General features: G+C 41.1%; 3 protein-coding genes across 7 annotated transcripts in view; all 3 read left to right on the top strand.

The window, feature by feature from the left end:
- Positions 1 to 18,686, top strand: part of LOC138964953 (ras-like GTP-binding protein rhoA) — a 38,216-nt gene extending 19,530 nt beyond the window's left edge. The window contains exons 1-4 of one of the 4 annotated variants that reach the window (XM_070337041.1): positions 7,389 to 7,780; positions 9,981 to 10,180; positions 12,544 to 12,747; positions 17,963 to 18,686. In XM_070337041.1, coding sequence (XP_070193142.1) covers positions 12,592 to 12,747; positions 17,963 to 18,391 — 585 coding nt within the window. In that variant the 5' untranslated portion in view covers positions 7,389 to 7,780; positions 9,981 to 10,180; positions 12,544 to 12,591 and the 3' untranslated portion in view covers positions 18,392 to 18,686. Of the gene's footprint in view, positions 1 to 7,387; positions 7,781 to 9,738; positions 10,181 to 12,543; positions 12,748 to 17,962 lie in introns of those variants that run through there. The other 3 variants (XM_070337042.1, XM_070337040.1, XM_070337039.1) reach the window with 3 other exon arrangements.
- On the top strand, positions 325 to 3,812 carry LOC138964952 (ras-like GTP-binding protein rhoA). The gene is made up of 2 exons (XM_070337034.1): positions 325 to 560; positions 2,118 to 3,812. The coding sequence occupies exons 1-2, from the start codon at positions 405 to 407 to the stop codon at positions 2,547 to 2,549; spliced, it is 588 nt and encodes a 195-aa protein (XP_070193135.1). The 5' UTR covers positions 325 to 404; the 3' UTR covers positions 2,550 to 3,812.
- A 3,206-nt stretch (positions 18,687 to 21,892) lies between the features above and the next one.
- Positions 21,893 to 27,128, top strand: LOC138964951 (ras-like GTP-binding protein rhoA). Of its 2 annotated transcripts, XR_011455255.1 has the most exons (3): positions 21,893 to 22,953; positions 24,347 to 26,444; positions 26,518 to 27,128. XR_011455255.1 is itself a non-coding variant. In XM_070337033.1 (2 exons), exons 1-2 carry the CDS (start codon positions 22,798 to 22,800, stop codon positions 24,755 to 24,757), a joined length of 567 nt encoding a protein of 188 aa, XP_070193134.1. In that variant the 5' UTR covers positions 21,893 to 22,797; the 3' UTR covers positions 24,758 to 27,128. The 2 variants fall into 2 exon arrangements, 1 of the variants encoding a protein (XP_070193134.1); XM_070337033.1 differs by having other exon boundaries at positions 24,347 to 27,128.
- Positions 27,129 to 27,738: the final 610 nt, after the last annotated feature.

Below are 27,738 nucleotides of genomic sequence, written 5' to 3'. Positions count from 1 at the left end.
AGTTCTAAGCGCAGGGATTTAAAAAATTTTTTTTAATGCAATTTCTATCGCGCACATATTCAAGGCGCAGGGATTTATTTATGAAGATCGGTCCAGTAGTTTTCTCTGAATCGCTCTACACATACACCGCCACCCTCGTCTCGATTCCCCGTCTATGTTAAAACATTTAATCAAAACTTGACTAGATTTTAAAAAGATACAGTCTGATCAAAAATCGTGCACGGAAAATATCCCAATGTAGGCCATGTTTCTTTCATGTAATCGTTTAAAAACTCAACAAAGGCCAACTCTTGTCATGTCATTAAAAGCAAGTAACAGAATACCTCAAAGTATCAAAGTATCTTGTGTTCAGGACGATTGAACTAAACCAGACAAGCTCGATCGAAGTGCTCGAGAGAATCAAGATGGCTGACATGTGCAAGAAGCTGGTGATCGTGGGAGATGGGGCGTGCGGCAAGACTTCTCTGCTCATGACTTTCAGCGAGGACCAGTCACCAGTCGCCCACACGCCAACAGTCTTCGAGATCTTTGTGGTTTGCAGTGAAGTCGATGCAAAACAGGTAATAGTGTGTATCTTTGGCGAACGATGTCGGTATTGGTTCGGTGTGTGTGTGTGTGTGTGTGTGTGTGTGTGTGTGTGTGTTGTGTGTTGTGTGTATGTGTGTGTGTGTGTGTGTGTGTGTGTGTGTGTGTGTGTGTGCAATATTTTCTTTAAATTTGACTTCAAACCAACAGAACTCACATGACTACTAGCCGTAAAGATTCCAGAGCCTTTACTTATTTATAACAAGAGAACAAGGGAAAACTTAATTGAAGAGCTGCCAGTTCAGTCTGGGTTGTCCTTACACCGACTTCTTGGAAGTTATCAACCGTGACTCATGAAGACGTATGCCCCTCAAAACAAAACAAATACAATATGCTGCATTTCTCACTTCCTGAACAGTTTGTGAAGCTCATTTTTCTTTTCCCTTCTTTTTGTTGTCCATAAACTGTAAATGTGCTCTTTGGGAGTTTTAATGGACGCTTTTGCTTTTTAATTATTAAGTACACACTTTTGCTCATATCATTTTGGAATACTGACATCCTTACCATTGTTTATGCTGAGGCAATAATGCAAGCAAACCTTTCTATGCCTTCCTTACAAATGCACACCCGACCTACCGGCGGGTGTTGATATTCATCTTCTTGAAATGAGTGTTATTACCCGCTATTACGAGCTAGTCGTGTGACAGAGAGTTTTCTTGCACACGAGACTGTAGATGTTTCACGACGGCTTTAGCCGGAGTGAAACAGCAGCAGTCGAGTGTGCAAGAAAACTCTCTGTCACACGACTAGCTCGTAATGGCGATTATGTCTCACAGCTTCAACAGAGGAGAGAACAAACACGTTTTGCGTACTCACGCTTGATAAACCTAAACACAGGAGCAGCCATTGTGGAGAGATCTACTTTTTGACGAAAGTGACCGAACAACTATAAATGACGTCTCGGTATATGTGAATGACGTCACAGTCATCGTCACAGTCTGTATCTTTTGAAGCATCCCAATCTTCATGACGTCTTTCTGTGTCTGCATCCGCGAAATGTTTGTTCTTTCCGGGATCTTTGTCATCTATGTTCAGAACTCTGTCCTTATAGTGTCAGACTAACAGGCCTCCTGAGCGAGCCACTTTCCAAGGGCAGCTAAATTCGCGTATGGAAACAGTACTGTCGTCTGGGATGCCGTTTTCAGTATTCTGAGCGTTGAAGAATTTGTAAAGAGAAGAAACGATAACAGCAGGAGAAATAAAAGTCGTGTGTGCATTTTGGGGTTTTTTGGGGGACGATTTCGAGTTTGAATCCGTTCTTGCACATGCTCCAAAGCGTGTAACATACAATCTTGCACACGTTTGCTTTAGTAGTGGCAAAGAAGGAAAGCGTGTGACATCATTTGTTGATAGCCAGCGCCTAAGAAATACCTGACGAAAACAGACGCAAGCAAAAAGAAACAAGTCTTGAATGAGTTCGCGAATAGGATTACTCAACAGATGAACTTTGCAAGGTATTAGCAAAGTGTAGCAAAGGAGGTAACTTATCGCTTGGAAAATAATTGACGGTTGTCTCTTCCCTCGCTTTGCAGGGGAAACTGTCTCTATGGGACACAGCCGGGCTGGAAGACTACGACCGTCTCCGCCCCCTCTCCTATCCAGACACGCACGTCATCCTCATGTGCTTCGCAATCGGCAGACCCGACAGCCTGCGGAACATCCCGGCAAAATGGAACCCGGAAGTGCGTCACTTCTGCCCCAACGTTCCCATCATCCTGGTGGGCAACAAGAAGGACCTCCGCAACGACCCCGCCACGCGCCAAGAGCTGGAGAGGATGAAACAGTCCCCGGTCAGCCAAGAAGAGGGCAAGGCTGTGGCAGAGCGGATCGGAGCAGCGGCCTACGTGGAGTGCTCGGCCAAGACCAAGGATGGGGTGCGGGAAGTGTTCGAGACGGCCACCAGAGAAGCGCTCAAGAAGACCAAGAAGTCCAAGCATAACAAGAAAAAGTGCAAGATTCTGTGATTTTGTTGATGTTGATATTTGTTTTTATTGGTTTTTGTGTGTGTATGTGTTGCCTGTGACAAACATGAAAAGCGAGGAAGTGACTTTGCTTTTTGGTGATTTCATTAATTTATAAAGCAATGTTCGTGTTGTGACAAGGGCAGAAACTGATGCAAATTGTCCGTGTTGGTTGTGATGTTTTACAAGTGTTTGAATTATGCATGAACGTTTTCAGTGTAGATGTAAGAGTTCACAGAATTTTACATGAGGGGTACACACGTCAGTGTTTCCTCATTTTTCGTTTTTCAGAGTTATTCTTTGGGATTCGAACATGTTTCATGCTGCTGTGTGTATATTTGGTGAGATAACTCTCGCAGCTGAAAACATTACCAGAATGTTCACGTAAGAGGAATCCGGTTTCTTTTGCACATAAGAAAATGACAACGAGTTTTGCGTTTGGGTGAATTTTCAGAACAAGTGCGTGCAGAAATTTCACACAAAATATTCAATTTAAGCCATTCATAACAGTCCTATATTCCATCCAAAAGTACATGTTCCAGCGTGATACGATTCAGAAATGTTGAGTGAGATCTGTCCAAAATTTACCCTAACCAGGTGTTTGAACCTTTTATTTTTATTTTGTTTATTTTGTTTAATGTTTTTAACATAAGTAGTGTTCTTATTGTAACGATGCTAGCTGTCGGCAAAACGAATGCCTTCGAGGTAACGGCTCAGTATTATATCAGAGCATGTTCTGTCTTTTGTGTGTAGCAACTGCTTGTTTGAAACAATTCATTACACTACGTGCCATATGCCCTTTTACAAGTAGGTAACTCGAAAATGAGTGAGTTTTGAACTCTTCCTGAGATGACCAAGAAAAAAATCTGGTGTTCTGGGAATCCTAGTTGTAACTTTTCAGGACCACTGTATCTGTGATACACAAAGATTTACATTCACAGCACAAATAACTAGCATTCCAAAATGTATGTTTTTGTTTTCTGTATCGTAATGGTTGAGTTGTCAATGTGATCTTTGTTGATTCTTCCTTCCGAGTTCTGAAACTTGGCCCAAACCCAAGTATGAAAGTGCTCCTCACGTTTTATACTTATAGCTCTTTCTCACTAGCGAGGCCGGAGGTGTGCACGAGTTTCGTCCCTTTGGTTCGGTAAGTTCCGGTTAAGATAGAGGCGGCAGTCGAGCGCATGAACGTGAAAGAATTGAAAGATTTTCTTCGGAAACATGGCCAACTTGTCAGTGGAAAAAAAGAAGAATTAGTGCGCAGAGCAAGAGGCACGTTTCAGCTGCGAAAAGATGGCAAGGATGCTATCGATAATGCTGTGGAAACAAATGATTCAAGTTAGCATTTGACAGACCACTTCGACTGTCAGTGTCACGAACTTGTAGCCTATGTGTTAAATGTTATCAATAATTATTGAGCACACGCGGAATTTGTGCGTGAATCAGTGAGTCCTTTTGATGCTTGGTAGTCATGCATTTATTGTTGTTAACTGGATGTGCGTGTTGTCTAAGGCTAATGTCAGACGGAGCTCGCAAAACACGAAACAAACGCCGAACAAAAGCAAAACAACACACAAAAGCACCATGTTTTGCTTTTGTTCGGCTTTTGTTTCGTGTTTTGCGAGCTCCATCTGACATTAGCCTAAGAGCAGTTTCACATTACCAGTTCATGGCTCTTTAATGTTACTTCAGTTGTTTTACTTTACATTGTTTACCAACTTTGTTAAACTGCTATTGTTTGTATATATGTTTTAGATAAATAAAACCCAAACGGTATCAACTGCGTCTGTTGAAGTGTGTGTGATTATCTGTAAAACACTGTATCTGTATCTTCAGATTCATCATGTCTTTATTCTTTGAATACATATATAATTATATAATACACTGCATTGTCGTTCCTCGGCAAATATTTCAGCCAACTGTGAATAAAAAACAAAATGTAATCACACACAGGTAATAAATATTTTTCCCTTAAAAACATAAAAAGCATAGATACACACCACACAAACCCTATTTATAATTTCATGTACATAATCCCACGTTACAAAATAGTGCACTCCTTACAACACACGCTCACACCTGGTTGGTTTGCGTTCAACTTCTCAGACATATTCAGGCATGAAAATTCTCCGTATTTTCCGTATTTTCCGTATTTTTGAAAAAAAATAAACCGTATTTTTTTTCTTTTCCGTATTTTTTTTTTTTTTTTTTTTTTTTCTTTTTTTTTTTTTTTCCTAGTCATAGTTATAGTAAAATAGTTTTGGGGCCATGTTTGAATCCAATTTTAAGGCTCAGATAGCCCCAGATTGCACCAAATTGCACCCTTGAAAAAAAATTCCGGGGGGGCACGCCCCCGGACCTCCCTAGAAGTCTTGGCGCTTTGCGCCTGCGAAACTTGGCGCTACGCGCCTTCGAATTTTGTTTTCAGTATTTTTTTTTTTTCAGTTTTCATGCCTGATATTTTAACTGGATACAAAAATTTGGAGTACAAACCAGCATCAGTTTTCATGCATACTAGTTTTATAATTTCTGTCTTCCATGCATTGGGAATGTAAGCATCAATGAGTGACATACACAGAGTCAATGACTGAGATTTATAGTGACACTAGAGACTACAGTCATACTGAGACACGGCAGAGACTACAGTCATACTGAGACACGGCAGTCCTTCTTACAGCTCATGTGCCTGTTACTGTTTCACACAGACAAGAGCAAAATGCACTAATGATTGAAGGAAGTATGTTGTACAACAACATTCTTTTACACTTTTATGTACATGAACAAATAATACCCATCTGATTAACTAGACGAGAAAGTCACTCTGTCAAGTTGCACAAAATCTTGTCATTTTCTAAAAGAAAGAGTAACACGTAGGCGCTGCTCCCAAGCTCTTTTCGGTTGCTTGTTTGTTGGAAGTTTATGTAGCCTGACAACTCTTCCTTCAATAATTTTTCCACGATAGTTATGGCAAATGACACAGTACTGCTTTCCACCACCACACACTCTGAGCGAGCTTTCTTTCAGTGCAGACGCCATGATGTAGAAGATACCGGAACTAACCCAGCGTTTCTCCTTCGTTGAAGAGCATGGAAAGATAACTCGTACTTGACTAGAAGTGAGAAAGAGCTATAATTCTATTCATGCGATCGTGCCTTTTGTTCCGGGCATGGTAAATCTTCACGTGTGAGAGCTTTCTTAATCGGATGTGAATGGTTTCAATGTGTGTGTGATGTGAACAGTGTGCATCCGGGGTGTCTCCCTGTTAACTTTTGAAAGGAGTTCAAGATTTGTAACATAATTTAAAGCAGCGAGTGTGAAATGACAGAGATGGCACAACATGATGGTGCACAGTTTTGGGTTCTCTGCATTTTTATGTATTTTGAACACTGTATAAGTATTGTTGGATGTAATTTTCGTTCTAAATCCCGTGTAAATAAAACGTATTTGTACATTTGATTTTATCACTTGAATGGCAATTCAAATGACGTTTGTGTATGTGTTTTGCTTTGTTTTGTTGTGTTGTTGTTGTTTTTAGATTGCAGCAGAAAAAAACTAACCTGAATCTACAAAACCAAAGTGCCACACTGTCCATGTCAGTCTAATCAGAAACGGAAAGTCTACTTGTATCACCTTGAGTTCTTTTGGAGATCTTGACGAATACCATGCTCAGTCAAGTGTTTTTGTTTTGCTGTAATTTGTTGGGGTTTGTTTTTGCCGTTTGATCCGTACTTGATCACTTTGTTGCATATCGTGGAAAAACATTCATAAACGCAATCAACTTCCAATTCGGTGTTGGTTGTTTTGGTTGTCTGTTTCGTTTAGCCATGTCTGTATCCACTTCGTGTTGGTTGTTTTGGCTGTCTGTTTCGTTTAGCCATGTCTGTATCCACTTCGTGTTGGTTGTTTTGGCTGTCTGTTTCGTTTAGCCATGTCTGTATCCACTTCGTGTTGGTTGTTTTGGCTGTCTGTTTCGTTTAGCCATGTCTGTATCCACTTCGTGTTGGTTGTTTTGGCTGTCTGTTTCGTTTAGCCATGTCTGTATCCACTTCGTGTTGGTTGTTTTGGCTGTCTGTTTCGTTTAGCCATGTCTGTATTTAATTCGGTGTTGGTTGTTTTGGCTGTCTGTTTCGTTTAGCCATGTCTGTATCCACTTCGTGTTGGTTGTTTTGGCTGTCTGTTTCGTTTAGCCATGTCTGTATCCACTTCGTGTTGGTTGGTTGTTTTGGCTGTCTGTTTCGTTTAGTCATGTCTGTATCCAATTCGTGTTGGTTGTTTTGGCTGTCTGTTTCGTTTAGCCATGTCTATATCCACTTCGTGTTGGTTGTTTTGGCTGTCTGTTTCGTTTAGTCATGTCTGTATCCAATTCGTGTTGGTTGTTTTGGCTGTCTGTTTCGTTTAGCCATGTCTATATCCATTTCGTGTTGGTTGTTTTGGCTGTCTGTTTCGTTTAGCCATGTCTGTATCCACTTCGTGTTGGTTGTTTTGGTTGTCTGTTTCGTTTAGCCATGTCTGTATCCAATTCGGTGTTTGTTTTTTTGGCTGTCTGTTTCGTTTAGCCATGTCTGTATCCACTTCGTGTTGGTTGTTTTGGCTGGCTATTTCGTTTAGCCACACCACTCGTCAATTCATCTTTTTATTTTATTTTTACAAACAGCATTTTGATGAGAAGGAAGGGCTTATGAGCAGTGGACCTAACCGAGATAACACCAGTGAACAGCTTTGCTACGGGGTTTACACACGGACCTTATCTTAACTTTACAGGCTTCTTACAAAAGAAGAGTGCGATCGATTTTCGTTTCGTGGAAGCGAAACCCATTTGTGACTATGCAGTTCATTGTATACGCTTTTTTCTTCTTGTCGTATTTTTCAAAGAAACGGATTTGCGTATCAGACGGAACAGTTACACCCATGTTTACCTTTTATTTGATTCTTTGTCCATGCTTTAAGCTTTAAGAGCCACACGCACTAAAGTGGGCTTTATTCGCGGCACTGGGTTTGATTCTGCTCATGAGTGCGCCGGCAATTGTCCAGCAGCTGATCCACTCACAACACTGACACATTGACAACTGTGTTGTTAGATACATTGGGGTGGTTTTGTGTGTGTGTGTGTGTGTGTGTAGATCAGTTTAAAGTGAGGACAGATGTAACTATATGTCGGTTCCTGAAACAGTGGCTGTTTGCGCTGTGTTCTAGGTACCAGACAGGGATTAGTGGCATCATTACCAGATTTATCGGTAAGCTGTGAGCTTCAACATAATTAATACAAGCTTTTTTTTCTCTGAAATTTAACGTTAAAAAAACCCCATTAACATCTGGTTTTGTCAGAGTTAAACGTTCCCTGAACCTACCTTTCTTGGGTTTTTTTATTCTCGATTTTGCAATGTTAGCAGTCTATTTGTTTTAGTGTTGTGGATTTACAGCTTCCAGTTTAAACTATCTATACTGTTCTTTCTGTATGAGATCTATTTCTGTTTGCGTAAAGATTGTATTTACTTGTCTGTGAAAAACGCAAAGTGTGAATAAGAGACGACGTCCGTTCTGCTGGCTGACTAGAATACTATAAGAATAAAATCGCACAGATTGTACCGTTATTTTTGATTCATATAACTGTCGTGTAGAAATAGAAGTGTATGGCTCAATGGTATTGAGTGTATTATTTTTGTGTGAGTATGTGCATGTTAATCGCTGGAATTGTCATCGCAAATTGCCGTGGACTGCTGCTGGTCTTCATACCTTCTCTGCATATAATTTACCCTTGCTAAGATGCCTCCATGGTGTACTAACGTAATTTTTTTGCCGTTTGTTATTCATGGCATGTGGCAAACATTGTAATTTTTTTAATTCAAAATATTTGTTCACAGAACCTTTTATGTGAGTTCAAGGGAACTCTGATTGTTGTATGAATTCTAAAAAAAATCGAAAACATTTGGGGAGAATTATCAAACATCTGGTTGACACCTCCATGCGCATGTATAAAACAACAGGTAGAACCTGATACAAATTATTGGAAAGCGGTTTTTTCGTCACTAGCGCCAAATTCGCGAACAGTGACTTGCTTGAGATTACCATAAAAATCACGAATGGGAGTAAAATATCAGTGATTCGTAATGTTGCGTCTCGAGATATAACGGTTTTGTTAGGGTGCGAACTAAAACAACACACGGACAGAATGGTACAATATATGTAAACGGCTGTTGTATCCTCCAAATTCAAACTTAGCGAGAAAACGGAGAAGAACAAGAAGAAACTAAAAACTTTGATTCTGCTGATCGGTTCACCATAGGCAGAAAGATTCCGTTTCATCCCAAAATTATACACGGAAAGGATTACTATGTAGGCCAGATTTAAACCTTTAATCGCCACAAATTTAATAAAAGGCCATTTCTTATCATGGCATTATTTAACATGTAAGTAAATAAGCATCGTCAAATATAAAACAAGTCGCGTAAGGCGAAAATTCAACATTTAGTCAAGCTGTCGTACTCACAGAATGAAATTGAGCGCACTGCATTCTCTCACCAAGACCGTATACTCGTAGCATCGTCAGTCCACTGCTCGTGGCAGTGAAATTGACTAGCAAGAATAGCGCGGTAGTGGTTGCGCTGAGCAGGATAGCCCGCTTTTCTGTATCTCTGTTCTTTTTAACTTTCTTAGCTTGTTTTTAATTCACATATATCACATCTATATGTTTTTTGACCCAGGAACCGACAAGGAATGAGAAGAACTTGTTTTCAAAGGGATTACGGACATTTAATTTTTATCATAATTTTCATATATTTACTTTTCAGAGCTAGTTTTTAATCCAAATGTAACATATTTATAAGTTTATGGAATCAGAAAATGATGGAGAAAAAGATGAAATTAGTTTTGGAACGTTTTACAAAAACATAATTTTAATTACAGTTTTCAGATTTTTAATGACCAAACTCATTAATTAGGTTTTACCCCTCAAAGCTGAAATGCAATACCGTAGTCCGGCCTTCGTCAAAGATTGCTTGACCAAAATTTAAATCTATTTGATATAAAAATGAGGGCGTGACAGTGCGGCCTCAACGTTTACAAAAAGCCGGATATGACGTCATCAAAGACATTTATCAAAAAAATGAAAAGAAACGTCCGGGGATATTATACCCAGGAACTCGCATGTTAAATTTCATGAAGATCTGTCCAGTATTTTTTTTTATCTGAATCGATGTATACACACACACACACACACACACACACACACACACACACATACATACACACACACACACACACACACACACACACACACACACACACACATACATACACACATACATACATCACGACCCTCGTCTCGATTCGCCGTCTATATTAAAACATTTAGTCAAAATTTGACTAAATGTAAAAACCAATTGTGCTAAATGTTTCTCCCGCCTCTTTTTTCCTGAAGATTATTAAACTAAACAGAAACAGATCAAAATCCCCGAGGGAATCAAGATCGTGCTGACATCTGCAAGAAGCTAGTGATCGTGGGAGACCCGGCGAGCGGAAAGACTTCTATGCTAAATGTTTTGAGGAATGTCCACCCACACCTGGTCAATGAGTATAAAGTATCACTCTTCGGGAACTGTGTGAGTGGCAACAAATTAACAATCGATGGGGAAGAGGTAATGGTGCATTTTTGTTCTGATTGATCTGTTATTTTGTTTCTTTAATCTTCCTATTAACAAGGAGTTTGGGCTTAGTAGGGAGGGGATGGGTATTGGGGGGTGGGGGGGTGGAGGGGAGAAGGGGTGCTGGAGTCCGAGGCCAACTTTTTTTGGTTTGCCTTTGGCTTTGAGAGCGGAAAATCTTGCACGTGTGTGATAGATTACAGACTTGATTGCCTGACTTCGCAGCGGTTTCGCCTCTTAGCATTATTGATGATTGCTAGCACTGAAAAAATAAGTCGATGAAAACAAATCGAGACTGTTACGCGGAAATGTTTGCTGAAAGTAGCAGTTCGCCTTTTTGCATTAATTTAATCAAAGAGCTAATTTTCGCAGCGTTTTGGGTTTATCATTGCAGGTGTGTCTATATAACAAATTTAGTTGGGCCGAAAGTAATCAGTTACTTACCGAACTTTGTTTGACGACGAAATCCTACAAAGTATCTCTCAAATCGCTTACATTATTCTTGGACAGACACGAACAATGTCACTTATCCATTTTGACTTGGTTGTCACCCATTGTGGGTCCTCAGAAGAATAACCCGGGTGTGTTTCATAACGTCAAGACCTAGACATCAGCCTGCTGACTCATGCACGACGAGGATGTTCAACTAAGTATCAGCCGAAACAATTCCTGCATGTTTATTCTTTACGGTACTGTCCACCAGTGTTTACCATTAAGTCCTTGGCAGAGTAGCCTGTCTTGAAAAGCATAATCCCGTTACTCTGAAATTCCCTACTCTTTAAGGTGCAAGTTAAGACTCCTCACACACTGAGGGATTGATCATCTTGTAGTGTCACTGTTTTCAGTTTTCGGAGTGTTGTTTTTGTGTGTATCTCTGTAATTTGCAACCAGTGGAATTAAGTTAAAATTGTCAGCAGTTATACAGGAAAACCATTCTGTACCTTCCTTCAAAATGCAGCTCCGACCTGCCGCCTTTCTGTTATCATGTACAAACAATCAACAAATTAGAAATCTAGTATACATATTTGTTTCCAACAAGCTGAGTGTATAAAGTTGAAAACGACGTTAAACACCAAATAAAGAAAGAAAAGAAAGTGTATAAAGCATACTCGTCAAGGCTGATGATTGATCTTAGCTTGCATCCTCTGCAGGGCTGGATCTAAGGCAGGTGGGGGTGGAGTGGGGCGGGAGGGGGGGGGGATCCTGAATTCCGGACCCCCTACTTTACCCGGCAAAATAATGTACCATTTTTCTCAAGGAGATATAAAAAAAACCTCCCCTTTCAAATGCTAAAATTCAACAGCATCTGGCGGTGGGGGTCGGTGGTGGGAGGGGGGGGGTGGTGGGGGGCAAGGCCCCCATGTGACCAGCCTCCATACCCCTGCCGCATTTCGGAAGCCCCTCTCTCTCATACACCAGGATCAGCCATGCTCTGTCTGCATTTTTAGCTGTGTAGAATCAGAGGAAATAGCGCGTCATATGGATACAAATAAGAGGCGGCGCAGCGCAGATGCAGTTTTGTGAGCTCTGATCATTCTTGCCCAGCAAGACGTGTATCCCAAACTGTTATTTTGTCGAATTTATATTTTACATGTACTACAAAAGTAGAATGGTAGATGTTCTTTCTATTGTTGATAAAAGTTTTACTGAGAACGAACTTATTCAAAACATGTATATATCAAAAGTCGAAACTGAAGCTATCCTTGGGTGTTCGTTTGAAAGTCAAAAATCCAAAAACATAGACTGCCAACGTTCCAACATTCAGAATTTTAAAAAAACAAGCAAGGTATGTTGTTGGAACGTTTAATTATTAAAATCCTGTAAAACATGGTCTTAAAAAGCGTGGGATTGTACAAATAAAACTTGGGAACTTTAAGAGCGAGGACTGCGCTGCACCGTTTACCTCGTTTACAGGTTAGAAGGAAGTTGGGAAGTAAAAAAAAAAAAAAAGCAGGATCTTTAAAAGTGAGGCCTCCGTTACACTGTTTAGGGCCTACCTCGTTTACAGGTGAGAAGGAGCTATTACAGGTTGTTTTAAGGTTCAGGGCATGTAGGATGGGGGTTCGAGTAAGACTGACATTAAGAAACCCTTTCTTGTCATCGTAACAAGAGGAAGGGAGAGTTTTCAGATCGAGTGTCATGGTAACATACAGTCTCACTCCAAAACTATACACGGAAATGATTATCATGTATGTTATGTTTCTGTCATAAAACGCTTCCAAACACAGCAAAGCCCATTTCAAGTCATGGAATTAAAAGACAAGCGACAGATTATCCTTAACAACTATACAACAACTAGAGCAGGCGAGGGCTAAACACTGCCGTACTAAATGTTTATCTCGTCTCTTTTTTCCCAGGATCATTGAAGTAAAACTCAGGAGTTCAAACACCTCGAGGGAATCACAATGGCCGCCATACGCAAGAAGCTGGTGATCGTGGGAGACGGGGCGTGCGGCAAGACGTGTCTGCTGATCGTCTTCATCAAGGACCAGTTCCCCGAGGCATACGTGCCCATAGTCTTCGAGACCTACGTGGCCGACATCGAAGTCGACGGAAAACAGGTAAGGATTGAAAGTAATAGTTTACCTGTATTATTGATATGAGGCTTTGCCAAAAGGTGCTGGGGGGGGTGCTTGGACATTTGTGACAAACTAAACCTTTTCAGTTGATTTTTTTTGGTGTTTTAAGTGATACATCAGTCTTTGATGAACACATTTGTGTAATAAAAGAATGGTTTGTGCATTTGGGAAATGTGTACGGGTTGATAATAGGCCAGAAAACGCCAATTTTGAGAAAAGCCACATGTGCAACAAAACTGACCACAGAAGCCATTAATATCATTTCATACAACTGGTAATGATTTATTTCTAGTGAACAGACCCTGCAGAAGCATTATCAGTCTTTAAAAGTACATTTGGAGCCAAATCTTGAATGCAGTGTCACGTAATGTCGCAAAACGCTCAAACATCATAAAAGTCAAAACTGATACTTTCTGCTAAGTAACCACAAGAAGTATAAACCCTAAAATAAAATATAACACTTCAACAGAACACTGACACATGTTAAAAATATCCCTAAAAGTTGTTACAGTTTGCTCAAACTAGTTAAACATGTTGTTGTGGGTGTCACGTGTTACAAAAATATTGATGGGCATGAAAATATTCATAATATTTGAAATAACAACCAGAATGTTATACATACACTAACTTTTCATTTACAATCTAAAGATTAGGTTATTTATGGAATATGAAAACAGAAACAATAGCAAAACATGTTAAAAGCAAGTCATAACAGCATTCTACGTGTCACATGTTACACTGTGTCAGTGGACATGAAATTATTCAAAATGTTATAAATGACAACTGTGATATTAAATAGACCTTTAGGATACATTCATATTTTGAAGATTAGGTAATTATGGAACATCAAAGCACCACAAAAAAAGTAACATCATGTTCAAAACAGGTCAAATCTGCGTTCTACCTGTCACGTGTTACATGGAGTCAGTGGACATGAAATCAATCAAAATGTCAAAAATAACTACAATATTCAAACAGACATTTAGAATACAGTTTTAACCTAATGTCTAGGTACATCTGGAACAAGGTTCTCAATCAAATCGAATTTTTCTAATTAGTTGTACGTAAAATCCTAGCAAAATCCAAATTAAAAAAAAAAAACTTTGATTTTTTTTTTGATGTTGGGGAGGGAGGGGGGGTGGTGTTAAAACAATCTCATGAAAATATTCCTTCCCCCTGCTAACCCAAAAGCATTTTTTCAGCTTTGGCTACAATATTTACAAGGACATAAATGTCTCCTCCTAAATCGTTACACGGACATGAACGTATCCTCCTGAATCGTAACACGGACATTAACAAAAACAGAGGATCGAATTTTTCTTCAATCAAATTTGCCTCCAAAAGTAGCAAGCAGTTGTATATAGGTTACACAATATGCAAGATAATCAGAACTCGGAGTGTGTAAGCTATTTATCCCATTACTCCGACGTTTTCATTAAAAACACTTACTTTTTCCACTAAAACCTGCCCGTGCCTGTTTTCAGCTTGCCAAAAGCCTCCGCAGTCGAAATTCATGTCAATGAATTCATGCGCAAAGCTAGTTCCCATTTGTCAGCATAATGGACGGCGTCATTCGACTTGTATGTAGACATTCAGTCATTCAAATTGCTTATAAAAAGGTCTGCTATCTGCTTTTACATTTTGAAAGTCATTTTAAAATATCCTTGTGTATATTTGACATCGACTTTCGTTATACTCAATTCGGCATACCGGTTTTATATTTTTACCAGAATTGCGCACGATAATGGCAGCGCAACAAATTCAGTTCGGGCCGTGCTGGTTTGATCGTTGACCCAAGTCAGTTTGCATGCAGTATTACTGTTTGTCAGTCGGGGATAGAAATGTTGGCTGTCATCGCGCTGTTATGTTTTGGTTTTCACACGTGGATCACTTACATGATATTCAGTCGTCGGGTTTAGGTGAGCCAAAGCTTCAATACTTCGCCTGTTGTAGACGTTAAGCAATACAGCTTGGAAGTTGTATGTCGGCACCGAGAGTCGGTCGCAGTACATCGCTTTCTACTTTGTCCCGGTCTTGAGTTTGAACACCTAAGGTTGGATACATCTAACACCTCACATCTTCTTCTCTTCCCCATATATCTTAACTGTATCTCCAACTTCTTTTCGTCTTCTTCTTTTCATTTTGGTGCCACTCCCTCATTTGTCGCTGAACCCCGCAGTTGACTCGACTCGGATTCACACAAGCCCGTCTAGCAGACGACAGTTCGAACAGTTGCAAGCAGATTCAGCTATCAATCGAAGCAACACACTTAAAGCCAAATCAAATAATCAAATGAGAAAACCTAACGTTTGATTTGACTTCATGGTGAGTCTTCTGATAATTTTTTTGGCGTTGGAATGGATCTCAACGAGTTCCCAGCTACGACAACTGTTCCAGAGTTATGCACCGCAGGCATGCCTTCGACAATCGATGTCAGTTTCAGATTGAGTTTTCAAACTACCAGGTGACTGGGTTGTGTTTTGATTGCTCTCTCTCTCTCTCTCTCTCTCTCTCTCTCTCTCTCTCTCTCTCTCTCTCTCTCTCTCTCTCTCTCTCTCTCTCTCTCTTTTCTCTCTCTCTCTCTCTCTCAGTCTCTCTCTCTCTCTCTGACCGGCACGGTTGGCCTAGTGGTAAGGCGTCCGCCCCGTGATCGGGAGGTCGTGGGTTCGAACCCCCGGCCGGGTCATACCTAAGACTTTAAAATTGGCAATCTAGTGGCTGCTCCGCCTGGCGTCTGGCATTATGGGGTTAGTGCTAGGACTGGTTGGTCCGGTGTCAGAATAATGTGACTGGGTGAGACATGAAGCCTGTGCTGCGACTTCTGTCTTGTGTGTGGCGCACGTTATATGTCAAAGCAGCACCGCCCTGATATGGCCCTTCGTGGTCGGCTGGGCGTTAAGCAAACAAACAAACTCTCTCTCTCTCTCTCTCTCTCTCTCTCTCTCTCTCTCTCTCTCTCTCTCTCTCTCTCTCTCTCTCTCTCTCTCTCTCTCTCTCTCTCTCTCTCTTCAGGAACCGACAAGGAATAAGATGAAAGTGTTTTTAAATTGATTTCGAAAAGTTAATTTTGATAATAATTTTTATATTTTTAATGTTCTGAGCTTGTTTTTAATCCAAATATAACATATTTATATGTTTTTGGAATCAGAAAATAATGGAGAATAAGATGAACGTAAATTTGGATCGTTTTATAATTTTTTATTTTTTTTTACAATTTTCAGAGTTTTAATGACCAAAGTCATTAATTAATTTTTAAGCCACCAAGCTGAAATGCAATACCGAAGTCCGGGCTTTGTCGAATATTACTTGACCAAAATTTCAACCAATTTGGTTGAAAAATGAGAGCGTGACAGTGCCGCCTCAACTTTCACGAAAAGCCGGATATGACGTCATCAAATACATTTATAAAAAAAAAATGAAGAAAAAAAGTCTGGGGATATCATACCCAGGAACTATCAAGTCAAATTTCATAAAGATCGGTCCAGTAGTTTAGTCTGAATCGCTCTACACACACACACACACACACACACACACACACACACACACACACACACACACACACACACACACACCACGACCCTCGTCTCGATTCCCCCCTCTACGTTAAAACATTTAGTCAAAACTTGACTAAATGTAAAAAGTAGTCCATCTGTAAACTCTGAATATGCAGATGACCTCTATAAATTATTCAATTGTACTCTGAAATCAAAGACAATGACCAATGACAGTTGAGATCGAAACTCGGTTGTGATGGGATATCCATAGGATATCCATATGGTTGTGATGGAATATTCAGAATAATCACCTCCTCAGCTAACAGAGATAAAGAGGCAGGTCATGGGATAATATAAGCTAATTCAATTCGTTGGGAGAAGAATTATGGGCAAATTATGTGTCAAACATTAGATCTACAAAGTGTCAAACGTTACGTATAGATCTACACCTTACCCTGAACAGACAGTACAATATTTTCTCAACTTTACGGCTCGTCGTCTCCATGATTTCAATCGAATCGGTGACCGGAAACGCCAAAGAAGCAAAGCTAGTGGTTTCCACGCTTTTGTATCAAATACTCGCGAAACTTCTTTGTGAAAATTGCAAAAATAACAAAATGTGTCAAACGTTACTTTCGGACATTAACTCCATCGATTCTTTTTAGCTGCTATATACAATAACTTCGCAAATTCTGACTCAAATGCAACACACTGCTTTTATTTCCTCGAACACGAAACTATCGTTTTCATCCAAAATGGCGGCCATTCAAAGCACCAAGACCGGCGAAAATCGAATCTGTAAACAAGTTGGTCTGCGGACATGAGCCCTTCGAAAATAACCGGGTATTTACTGGGCGAGGTTTTCGGTAAATTCTGGTTCTAATTACGATTGTTGCACATTCTACAAAGAGTTGCATGCTTAGACTGTATGAAATACGCTGATTAAAACCGATGCAGTGATGCAGACCATGAAAAATCGAAAATTCCCCGAGGACACCAAAATGTCCAAAATTTTTCGGGGCCGTTTCTGGTGTATGTTTGAAACATTTTATTTTTTATTTAACATTCACAACAACAACAGGCTTCAAAACATTAAAAAAAAGCATTCATCAAACTCCCTTTTTCAAAGCACAATACATGTAAACATGTTGGGGTAATCCAGTTAATTACACTTGCTTTCCAAAAATACATGGGTCCGAAATGGCACCTTTTGGCAAAGGCTCATATACGTATTTTACATGTAGTTTGAGGGTTCAGAGCATGTAGGGTAGGGGTTTGAGTGAGACTGTTCTCAAGAAACATTTTGAATGGTATTAGGTTCCGTGGACGCAGATGAGGTGGTCTCAGTATGTATGCAATTGGCGTGAAAGTGTTGTGAATGTAGAGTGCTGAGGGAATCAGCGTGGAGGAAGACTGGTTGTGTGCACCAAAGTCGTGTGTTAATTCATGTTGGGATTGCCCCATCTTCAGTATCTAAGCTTATGGCTTCGTAACAGGAAGGCACAGTTTTCAGATAGATGTATTTTCTGTTTTGTTTTAGAGTCTGGTCTGCCAGTATAGAATTAGTCAGGTCGAAAATATTTTACGTTTTAGAAGTTGGTCTTTCTGTGTAAGAAGGGGGAGAACTAATTACTTTCCTAACCAAGCTTTAAATGCCGGAGAGCTCTGACTGATTGGTTTTTGTTTCTTCCTTCTCGCTACAGGTGGAACTCGCGCTATGGGACACAGCCGGACAGGAAGACTGCGACCAGTTACTCCGCCTCACCTACCCAGACACGCACGTCATTCTCATGTGCTTCTCCATTGACAGCCCCGACAGCCTTGAGAACATCCCGGGAAAATGGAACCCGAAAGTGCGTCACTTCTGCCCCAACGTTCCCATCATCCTGGTGGGCAACAAGAAGGACCACCGCAACGACCCCGCCACGCGCCAAGAGCTGGAGAGGATGAAACAGTCCCCGGTCAGCCAAGAAGAGGGCAAGGCTGTGGCAGAGCAGATCGGAGCAGCGGCCTACGTGGAGTGCTCGGCCAAGACCAAGGATGGGGTGCGGGAAGTGTTCGAGACGGCCACCAGAGAAGCGCTCAAGACCAAGAAGTCCAAGCATAAGAAGAGAAAGTGCAAAATCATGTGATTTTGTTGTTGTTGAAATTTGTTTTTATTGGTTTGTGTGTGTGTGTGTGTGTATGTGTTGCTTGTGACAAAAAAGAAAAGCGACTTTGCTTTTTGTGTGATTTCATTAATTCATAAAAAATGAAAAATATGTATGTGTGGTGAGTGTGAATGGTGGATGCATTATGTTGCTCGGTAAATGTGTGGAGTATAGAACGTAAAATGCAGCATATGACGAATGTTTGGATGTATTGAAATGATGAAATGAACTAATTGTCTTTTGTACTATTTTCGTAATTCATAAAAAAAAATATAATCCAGCTAATGATGTCTGTTGTGTTCCTTGGTATATTTGCGTTTGAAATCTGCTGTAGGATTGTAGCAGCCACAGACACTCAGATGAAAAGAAATAGAGAGACAAATAGAGAGAGAGAGAGAGAGAGAGAGAGAGAGAGAGAGAGAGAGAGAGAGAGAGAGAGAGAGGGGAAGGGGGCTCAAATGGTTTATTGGATTAGGTAATTTGCCCATTACCAAGAGGGATGGGAGTCGGGGGGGGGGGGGGGTTGAGGGAGGGTCATACTGACAGACAGACAGACAGACAGACAGACAGACAAAGAGACAGACATTGATACGCATCACAAACAGATTCCCTCATTTTCGCCTGGACTCTTTTCCTCTGTCCTGCTGCACGAAAACAACAAACATTTGCCTAACATTGCCCCAAGAGTCACGCAGCTCGGTTTTGGCATGAGGCTCATGTGCAGAAATTAGTTTTTGGAAAGATGATTTGTAACATGTAAAGCGTGATGATCGATGTTATCATATCCTACACGTCGCTACTTTGCTTGCCTTCTGTGACTTTTGCTTCTTCATGTACTTCTTCGCTTTTCTCTGACACCAGTGATACTGGTTTGCTTTTGCTGTATACGGGATTTGATTGTCTAAACTCCAACGGGTTACGTGTGACAGATGAATGCGTCCTCAACAGTTACCCTACAAAGCATATTTTACACTGAATTATCGGGTCTTTAATGGTGAAGCCGGAGAGTCTGTCCGACCTCTATTCACATTTATTCAAGACATTATGACAGGTTTTGGGCGTTTTCGAGTTAAGCATTGTGTGCACGGCGTGCAGTGAACGTTGCTTAGTCTGTTTTAGGTCACATTCGTCATATAATGGGTTCAAAAGCATTTTAACGGCATTCAACTTCAAACTGTGAAACTGCGTGGAAAAGTTAAAGGGAAAAAACCGAGGCGAATTTCATAAGGGAAGGAGTTGTGTCCCTTTTCGTTGAAAACTCTGTGCCATTGGCACACTCACTGCCGTTACTTCATGCAGGCGGAATGTTCCTTTTCTGTGTGTTTAAGTCCATGATTTTGCATATGTGTATAGCTTTGAGTTTGATTGAAGGATGCATTGATTGGCTGATTTATCAATTGATTAAGTGTTATACTTGAATGTCTTGGGTATAGTTTTTTTCGTCTAGTTTTCTTTTTTGTGCAAAGGCGTCAATCTCCCGAAAATATCCAGTGCAGAAAATAGGTCTAACAGTGTGAAAATGCTTGTTACGACCATACCAACAACAACAACAACAACAACAACAACAACAACAACAACAACAACAACAACAACAACAACAACAACAACAACAACAACCAAACAAGCAAGCAAACCGCAATTCACACACAAGAAAGCCGAGTCGGAGTTTAACGGAATCTTTCAATATCAGACAAGGATCCTAGCATTATAATGACGTCCTATTTATTCATTACATTACTGTCTCTCGTTCTTCGTATGCTTATTACAGAAAGGTGCGGTCACATAGCAAATCATGTAGTCTTTTCCGTGGAGTTTGGGATTTACGCAAGAGTGGTTGGTGGAATAATTGCATTTGGATCCGATGTCATTCTTAGAAGCACTGATATGTTCAAGGAGGACAAAGATACACAACCCGTGTGTGCACTGCAGTCAGTTTCGGAATGTGGCCGTCATGTATCAGTGCATATCTTTATTCCTTCTCTTCTTATCAATCAATCAATCAATATGAGGCTTATATGGCGCGTATTCCGTGGGTACAGTTCTAAGCGCAGGGATTTTTTATATTTTTTTGTTGTTGTATGCAATTTATATCGCGCACATATTCAAGGCGCAAGGATTTATTTATGCCGTGTGAGATGGAATTTTTTTACACAATACATCACGCATTCACATCGGCCAGCAGATCGCAGCCATTTCGGCGCATATCTTATTTTTCACGGCCTATTATTCCAAGTCACACGGGTATTTTGGTAGACTTTTTTTTTATCTATGCCTATACAATTTTGCCAGGAAAGACCCTTTTGTCAATCGTGGGATCTTTAACGTGCACACCCCAATGTAGTGTACACGAAGGGACCTCGGTTTTTCGTCTCATCCGAAAGACTAGACAGATTCGCCTCTGAACTGAAGCAAGAAAAGGCGGATGTTGGTTTGTCAGCCTATAATTGAGACATTTACTTGTCTCTGAGTCATTTTGGATATCATTATCGGTTAGTTTAAAGAAGTTCTATTGCACGAGTGCGAACGTTTTCTTCTTCTTCTTGTCGTTCGCTGTTAGATCGTCAGTCCGGACTGCAGGGCGAAACGTGCTGTCCTCTCCAAGTCCTCTTTGGGGCCGTATAGCTTCTTTTGTAGCGCTGTCTCCTCTGGCCAGGTGGTGTCCCTCAGAGCACTGTGGTATGGACAAGCCTGCAGGATGTGCTCTGCTGTCTGATTCTTGCCACACGGACATAGGGGGGAGGGAACTAGCTTCAGCTTTGTGGCCATATAATGGTTTAGTCTGTTATGTCCAGTGCGGAGTCTGAGCGAACGTTTTGACTCGCAATCTGAGATCTGTCCAGGCACAAGAACATCGCTCCACGTACCGACTTCCCAAAATCTGAACATCCTTACTTCTTTCTGTGTAGGTTGGACATTCTTTTATGAATCAATTGTGTAAGTGACACTACCGCGAAATTAAATCATCACAAAATTCTCACTCTGTACAAGATTCAGCCAGTAATAAATTTGTGACCCTCCACCACGAAATGAGTCGCATGTCACCTCGCGCGGTTCTGCGCTAGGCTTAATATAAGTCCGGGGAGTGTCTGGTAGCAGTGTGAGGGTTACCTAAGTCACAGGCTTATAACTCAAACAGTTTTTGCTCTTTTCTAAAACGGGTCTCACCACTGGATAGAGCATAAAGAACTCTTTAGGAAAATGTACAAATATGAAAATCATGCAAAGGTGACATGCGACTCATTTCGTGGTGGAGGGTCACGTATGTTGATTTAAAGTACGTATCAAAATGGAAGGGTTTCTTATCCCGTGTAAAAGCACGAACAGATCTTTGATGGTGAGCTGAAAAGTTTAAACGGGAAGGACCATACGTTTTAAGGGCCTAGTACTTAAAAGGGAGCTCTGAGCTCTGTGATTCTACTCATGCTAGACGAAGCCTGCTATTATTCCGTATCCGATCTACTCATAGTGTTGACGCAATGACATTGACAACTAGCGTGTTGTTACAACCGGGTTCGGGCTCTATATTACCTGTTTGAAGTCAGGACACCTTTGGCTGTGGATCAATTTCTGTTTACGTGTGATGTATTTTAGAAATGAGGACAGATTTAGCTGTGAGTCAATTTTTGAAACTGTGGCTGACTGTGGTGAAGTTGTGTGTGTCAAAGAGGGGTTTAGCGGCTGCTTTTCGCAACGGTTCGGAAGACTGTGAGGTTGAACGTTCGGAAACCTGTTGCTGTTAGCCTCAACGGTGTATTTCAATAGCTGTGAGACACGTACGGCAAGTGTGAATGCGAGACCACGCCCGTTGTTTTGGCTGACAAAAATATGTTGCACAATAGCTCACAAATAGGATCGGTCTTTCTCGTTCATATCCAAGTCTTGTGTGGAATACAGAAGCGTATGACTCAATGAATAAAACACACTTGAGTGAACATTGCTTTTTGTTGCTAAATTTGTCTCGGGGAATTGCCGGAGACAGCAGCTGATCTTCAAACCTTCACTGCAAACACGTTAACCCCTTGAAAGTGAGCCTGGTGTTCTGACTTAATTTTTCCTGGAATCTCGAATTACTGATCGAAAAACAGTGTAACCTGTGATGACTGGACAACCTTAGTGCCAGCCGTATTTGTTCGTACATTCCTGATTGGTGACGGTATTCACTTACGCCGTTTTAGACCGGCGTAATACAGCACGAATCCTTCATCGCGAAGTGTCCTCGCATAGGAGAAGCCAGACATTACTAGAACCACTGCATCACAGTCAAATAAGACTGTTTCAAGTAGGTTGCATCTGCTCAGTTTGTTTTCACTTGCTTTACTCTTCGAGAGTCACAGCACTAAAAAACAGACACAGAGCGGCTTGAAGAACTCACGAAAGTGAGAATCAAGATGGCGCCTATCCGCCTGAAGCTGGTGATAGTGGGGGACGGTCAGTGCGGCAAAACGTGTCTCCGCACAGTGTTCAGCAAGAAAAAGTTCCCTGAAGACTACACTCCCACAGCCCTTGAGACTGAAGTGGTGGAAACTGAAGTTAACGGACAACAGGTAAGGACGAATTAGTTTACATGCACAGCGTGTTTCGTTTGCTCAGTTGTTATAAATTGACAGTCACTATTCGTTTCCAACAGGCTGAGCGTATAAAGCATACTCGTCAAGGCGTTTGATTGATATTTGATTGCATCTTCTGCAGGGCTGGGGGGGGGGGGGGGTCTTAGAGTCCGGAAGACCCCCCTCCCCACTTTACCCAGCAAAATAATGTACCTTTGTTTTCTCAGAGAGAGATCCAAGGTTTCAGTACAGCTCATTACAGGGTGGGGAGGGGGCCTCTTTGGGCGTGTGGGTGAGGAATATGATTAACAAAGCAACAAAGGCATAGCAATCTATAAATCAAAACACCCATTTGAAATGCTAAACTTCAACAGCATATGGGGGGCACCGCCCCCATGTGGCCTGCCCCCGTTACCTGTCTCATTTCAGAAGCCCCTCTCTCTCATACACCAGGTTTAGCCCTGCTCTGTCTGCATTTTTAGAAGTGCAGAATCAGAGGAAATAGCGCGTTATATGGATAGAAATAAGTTAGTGGCGGTGCAGTTGTAGCCAACACTGACCGTTTGGTAAGCTCTGATCATTCTTATTTATTTATTTTATTTATTTACGAGGGACACAAGGCGACTCAAGGCGCATGTTACCTATTAATGCCGTGTGAGATGGAATTTTTTACACAATATATCACGCATTCACATCGGCCAGTAGATCGACTGCCTTTAGGCGCTGCATCCACCTTTCACGGCCTACTATTCCAGGTCACACGGGTATTTTGGTGGACATTTTTATCTACGCCTATACAATTTTGCCAGGAAAGACCCTTTTGTCAATCGTGGGATCTTTAACGTGCATACCCCAATGTAGTGTACACGAAGGGACCTCGGTTTATCGTCTCATCCGAAAGACTAGCACTTGAACCCACCACCTAGGTTAGGAAAGGGGGGAGAAAATTGCTAACGCCCTGACCCAGGGTCGAACTCGCAACCTCTCGCTTCCGAGCGCAAGTGCGTTACCACTCGGCCACCCAGACCATTCTTGCCCAGCAAGAGGTGTATCCCAAACTGTTCTTTGATCGAATCAATATTTTACATGTACTACAGAATTGGAAAGGTAGATGCCCTTTCTATCGTTGATAAAAGTTTGACTGAAAACGAACTTATTCCAAACATGTATATCAAAAGTCGAAATTGAAGCTATCCTTGGGTGTTCGTTTGAAAGTCAAAAATCCAAAAACATAGACTGCCAACATTCCAACATTCAGAATAAAAAAAAACAAGAAAGGTCTGTTGTTGGAACGTGTTGTCATAATTAAACGTTCCAACAACGTTAGAAAATCAGTCGTGAAGCAGTAAGAAAAAGCATCCCTTTTCATTTCTTGTTGTTTCTTCCCCAGGTGAGACTAGTCTTAGAAGACACCGGCGGTCAGGAAGGCTACGAACAACTCTGCTCCCTGACCGTGCGTTCAAGCGACATCATCCTCATGTGTTTCTCCATCGACAGTCCCGACACGCTAGAGAACGTTCAGGAAAAATGGAACCCGCATGTGCGTCGCAACTGTCCCGACGTTCCCGTCATCCTGGTGGGCAACAAGAGAGACCTCCGCAACGACCCCGCCACGCGCCACAAGCTGGAGAGGATGAAACAGTCACCGGTCAGTCAGGACGAAGGAAAAGCTAAAGCTGATGAGATCGGGGCTTCTGCCTACGTGGAGTGTTCTGCCAAGGACAATGAAGGAGTTCTGGAGGTCTTCGAAACGGCCATCATACGGTCGCTCAAGAAGAATAAGAATTGCTTGATTATGTGATTCTTTGGGCTTTTTTTTCGGGTGAAAGACAGTGACAAGATAAATACAATGCAAGGGTTCGGGAACTGTTTGGGACGGCTATTTGACAATCACTAAAAAGATTGATATCGGCAAAATCATATGAATACGTGGCAAAATGAAATGTTATGGCTCGTCAGTAAATGTTTTTCTTGCAACATGATGTCACGAAGGTACTTACCATGACCGGACCCTAAACTTTCATGCTGACTATTTCGTGTACCAGAATTTTGATGAACAGCACATTCCTTCTGGTGTAAACTGTCATATATACCGCAACTGATCTATTAAGACGTTTACTTGGAATAAGCGCATCTTTTAATTTAGCGATATACCAAAATGCAACAGCGTGGCCACATTTGTTAACCCGTGATTTGTAAAAACATTTTACAAATTACGTCGAACCTAAAACCGCGATTAGTAAAAATGTAAAAATGTACAAATATCGCATTCCACAAAGTAATTCATGTCTTTTATTATTATTAATATTTGTTGTTTAGAGCCTCTATGCTGGGTGGTGGGGGATGGTTTGGGCCGGATAGGTAACCAAGAAAACCAATTTTACATAGCTGTTTATTTAAAAGTCAGTGCCACATTTTCCCATACTGACACATCATTTTTGGACGGGGCAGACAGAATATACACATTACAATCAGTATTTTTATGTTTCCTTTATTATTAAAAACGTAATCAGAAATCAGAATAATAACAAAAAATCTGCAAGGCAGCAGAAGAACACTTCGGTTTTTTTACACGATAGCGGGATTACGCCAGCAGCATTTGGGAAAGGCAAATATTACATGGTATTTGTTACATAACTCACCATTCTCCTTTTACCCCAACCTTAATTGTTCTGCTATAATTAAGAACATCGATGAAGGTAACTAATTACCTTGACTGTACCACTACTACCTAGTGGACAATAACTGGGAAGGTATCCAACACTTGCGTTTGCTTCCTTGTTTGTTTTCTTGAAAAACTATTTTCACATGTTACGTTTATATATTACTTGCTTTAAAACCTGTGATCTGCACCAGACATGAATTTCTCACTTGAGAAATGAGTTGTCTTAATCTATGCCTGTGGCTATGTTATAGCAGTGCTACATGCACGTTTTAATTGCCTCTCTTGCCAAATTTATCAAGACTTCAAGCTTTCCAGTGGTGCACATATGCCATCTTGGAACCCACAAGTAGGACACAGAAACCGCAATCTACGCTATTTGATACCATCTCAGTTTTGCAATATAGTATAGAAAACGCTGACTTAAATTGTAACCATTATCTTCTTCTCCTTCTTCTCCGTTCATGGGCTTAGACTCCCACGTTCACTCATGTTTTTAGCACGAGTGGATTTTGACGTGTATGACCGTTTTTACCCCGCCATTCAGGCAGCATACGCCGATTTCGGGGGAGGCATGCTGGGTATTTTCGTGTTTCTATAACCCACCGAACTCTGACATGGATTACAGGATCTTTTCCGTGCGCACTTGGTCTTGTGCTTGCGTGTACACACGAAGGGGGATAAGGCACCAGCAGGTCTTCACATAAGTTGACCTGGGAGGTCGGAAAAATCTTCCCCTTACCCCACCAGGCGCGGCCGGAATTCGAACCCACGACCTTCCGCTTTGGAGGCCGGCGTCTTACCACCAAGCCATTGCGCCCGTCAGGTGTGCACTCCGTCGCGATATAACCTTCGTGGTTGAAAACGACGTTAAACACCAAATAAAGAAAGAAAGAAAGGTGTGCACTGAAACCAACAGCAGTAGAACATCAATTTTCTTCTTTTGGTTTTCTAAATAAATAACCAAAGTAACGAGGGTACCATGAAAATGTGTCCCTAAAGGCTGTCCTTAATTAAGCCAGAAGTCGACTTCGCGAAGTCAAATTCGTGAAGTCTTTTTAACGAACATTCAGAGCCAAATTGCAAGGCTTCGTAAAGCCAGCTTCGCGAACTAATTAGAGGCTTAATTAACACTGTTGATGTCAAATCTGAAAACTTAGGTGAACAGCATTTGCGAGACTCTCTCCCTGTGTTCTGTGTTGTAGCGCTAACTGGAGAATGCTATCTCTGTCGATCCCCATTGGTTTAAACAAGATTTTATTCCAAGAACATGGGGTTGCATAATTATATAGTACATCAGGGACAATTGGGACCACACAACAAGCTAAGCTTACACTAAGTGTGGCTACATACTTACATCTGAATAGGAATTGTTTTTCATATGCTGTCAACGGTCAAAAAACTACTAATACCATTGTTCACCTCCGGGACAACCTGTGTCTGTCCGAAAACACCTCCACGTGAGGGGTTTTGCTGCCAGCGCGGTGAAGATAAAGAGGGAACATTTTCTCTGCCAAGCGGGATGTCTCTGAACTGTGTTAGAAATGTCAAACAGAATAAAGAATGTGACAAAAGAATCAAAGCAGGTCAAATATCCCCATTGTAGACCACGACACGGCTGCAGTTTAATGTTTTTTCCACTGCCTTGACTTGATTTACACGTGTTGTTATGCCTTTTATTCAAACCTATTGAAATATGAAGAGTACAAAGAATGATTACATACTTTTGATGGTGAGAGTGAGAGAGAGAGAGAGAGAGAGAGAGAGAGAGAGAGAGAGAGAGAGAGAGAGAGAGAGAGAGAGAGAGAGAGACAGATACAAAGCAAATCAAAACAAATCAAATGTTATTTTACGAAGGTTGTGGCATTCGCAATTAAAATGAGCTTTTTTCTAACCAGCCATCGCCCATAGAGGGACTAATCTAATTACACACATATATATACACGGACATAGATATAAAAAAATATACAACAAATAAAAAATAAAAATATATAGAGGCACAGAACCAGAATTTACAGTACTATGTACACATTACACGCTTTATACGAATTCTTACATCATGTACAAAGTGGGAATTCCAGAGAGAGAGAGAGAGAGAGAGAGAGAGAGAGAGAGAGAGA

Source organism: Littorina saxatilis, linkage group LG4 (genome assembly GCF_037325665.1).
Source record: "Littorina saxatilis isolate snail1 linkage group LG4, US_GU_Lsax_2.0, whole genome shotgun sequence".
Lineage (NCBI taxonomy): Eukaryota > Metazoa > Mollusca > Gastropoda > Littorinimorpha > Littorinidae > Littorina > Littorina saxatilis.
The sequence above is the reverse complement of the archived record's forward strand: the minus strand, read 5'-3'. Positions and strand labels throughout refer to the sequence as shown.

What these genes read in the sequence shown, in the direction of transcription:
- LOC138964952 (XM_070337034.1), top strand. Translation starts at nt 405, where the DNA reads ATGGCTGACATGTGCAAGAAGCTGGTGATCGTGGGAGATGGGGCGTGC. An exon ending in GTGAAGTCGATGCAAAACAG is followed by an intron (nt 561 to 2,117) that starts GTAATAGTGTGT and finishes CTCGCTTTGCAG; the next exon opens with GGGAAACTGTCTCTATGGGA.
- LOC138964951 (XM_070337033.1), top strand. Translation starts at nt 22,798, where the DNA reads ATGGCGCCTATCCGCCTGAAGCTGGTGATAGTGGGGGACGGTCAGTGC. An exon ending in CTGAAGTTAACGGACAACAG is followed by an intron (nt 22,954 to 24,346) that starts GTAAGGACGAAT and finishes TTTCTTCCCCAG; the next exon opens with GTGAGACTAGTCTTAGAAGA.